This window comes from Aureococcus anophagefferens (assembly GCF_000186865.1).
Source record: "Aureococcus anophagefferens unplaced genomic scaffold AURANscaffold_110, whole genome shotgun sequence".
Taxonomy (NCBI): domain Eukaryota; class Pelagophyceae; order Pelagomonadales; family Pelagomonadaceae; genus Aureococcus; species Aureococcus anophagefferens.
Window position 1 is genome coordinate 41,780 of NW_008705659.1, and position 1,280 is coordinate 43,059.

The 1,280-nt window shown below is 69.8% G+C and overlaps 1 protein-coding gene across 1 annotated transcript; it reads right to left on the reverse strand.

Moving 5' to 3' along the window:
* Positions 1–629: 629 nt before the first annotated feature.
* Positions 630–1,265, reverse strand: AURANDRAFT_68370 (hypothetical protein; the record flags this gene model as incomplete). Its single annotated transcript, XM_009044038.1, has 1 exon — positions 630–1,265. The coding sequence occupies one exon, from the start codon at positions 1,263–1,265 to the stop codon at positions 630–632; it is 636 nt and encodes a 211-aa protein (XP_009042286.1).
* Positions 1,266–1,280: the final 15 nt, after the last annotated feature.

Sequence of the window (1,280 nt, forward strand, 5' to 3'; positions counted from 1 at the left end):
GCCGGGCAGGTAGCGCCGCACGAGCGCGTAGCAGAGGGCGAGCCGCCGGTGGCCGAAGCGCCGCCGCCTACCAGATGTGTCGGTGACGATTTCCCTTAGTTTCAAGGTCAAAATCTCTCGAANATCGTCGCGGCCGCGGGACGCCGGCCGCCGCAGGAAGGGCGCCGCGCGCGTCTCGAGCGCCGCCTCGAGCGCGCGGCAGAGCGGCAGGTTCAGCGGGCCCGACTGGCGGTCGAAGACGGGCGCCTCGAAGGTGGGCCGGCCGTCCACCGAGTCCGGCGTCGTGTTGAAGCTGAGCTGGCGCCGCGCGATGGCGAGCACGCGGGCGCACTCGTCGGGCCGGAGCAGCCCCCGGAGCCGCGCCGCGGGCCCGCACCGCGGCGGCAGCTCCGCCGTCGCCGCCGCGAAGGCGTCGCCGCAGGGGACGACGACGCGGCGCTCCGCCTGGAACCCGAGGACGCCGTAGGCATGGGGCCCGAGAGGCCCCATCTCTTGGCTGGGCTGGGCTGCAAGTAGGCTACCAATTGAATGATGAACTAAATTTTACCTTGATGCTCAGTAGTACACGAGCCTGAACCTCCAGAAGTCCTCCAGAACTCCACGGAGGTGTGTGTTTCTCCGATGTTTATTCAGATGGCCGCGCCCGCGCCGCGGAACTCCTCGTCGCGGTTGGCGTAGTACTCGCGGGCCCAGCGCTCGTTCCAGGCGCGGCCGTAGGCGCCGACCTCGTAGGAGAGGTAGCACTGGACGTCGGAGCAGTAGCCGCGCACGGGCCGCCGCGGGAGGCGCCGCGCGGCGAAGGCGATGAGCCGCGGCCCGCCCGGGCAGGCCGCGAGGCATCTCGCCAAGAGCGGAATCCTCAGCGCCCAGCCGAAGTAGTAGAGGAGCACGTCCGCGTTCGCCGAGACGTCGAAGTTCGCCGGCCGCAGGATGCAGCGGTCCAGGCAGGGCACGAGCGTCGCGAAGTGGGGCTGGAGCTTCCGCAGGTGCGGCCGCAGCAGCGGCAGGTGCGGCCCCAAAGCGTCCAACCGCGAGATGAAGTAGGGCAGGAACGGCAGGAACGTGTCGGCCCACTGCTTCTCCTCGTCGGCGTAGAGCAGCAGCTCGTCGATGTGGCGCATGAGCGCCCCCACGTGGGGCGCGAGCGCGTCGATGTTGTCGAGCACCCAGGGCACGTGCGGCTCGATCTCGTCGAAGCGGTCTAAAATGCCGTCGAGGTGGGGCTCGATCTCGCCGAGGTGGTCGCCGTCGAGGATGGCGTCCATGATGCCCGGCACGTA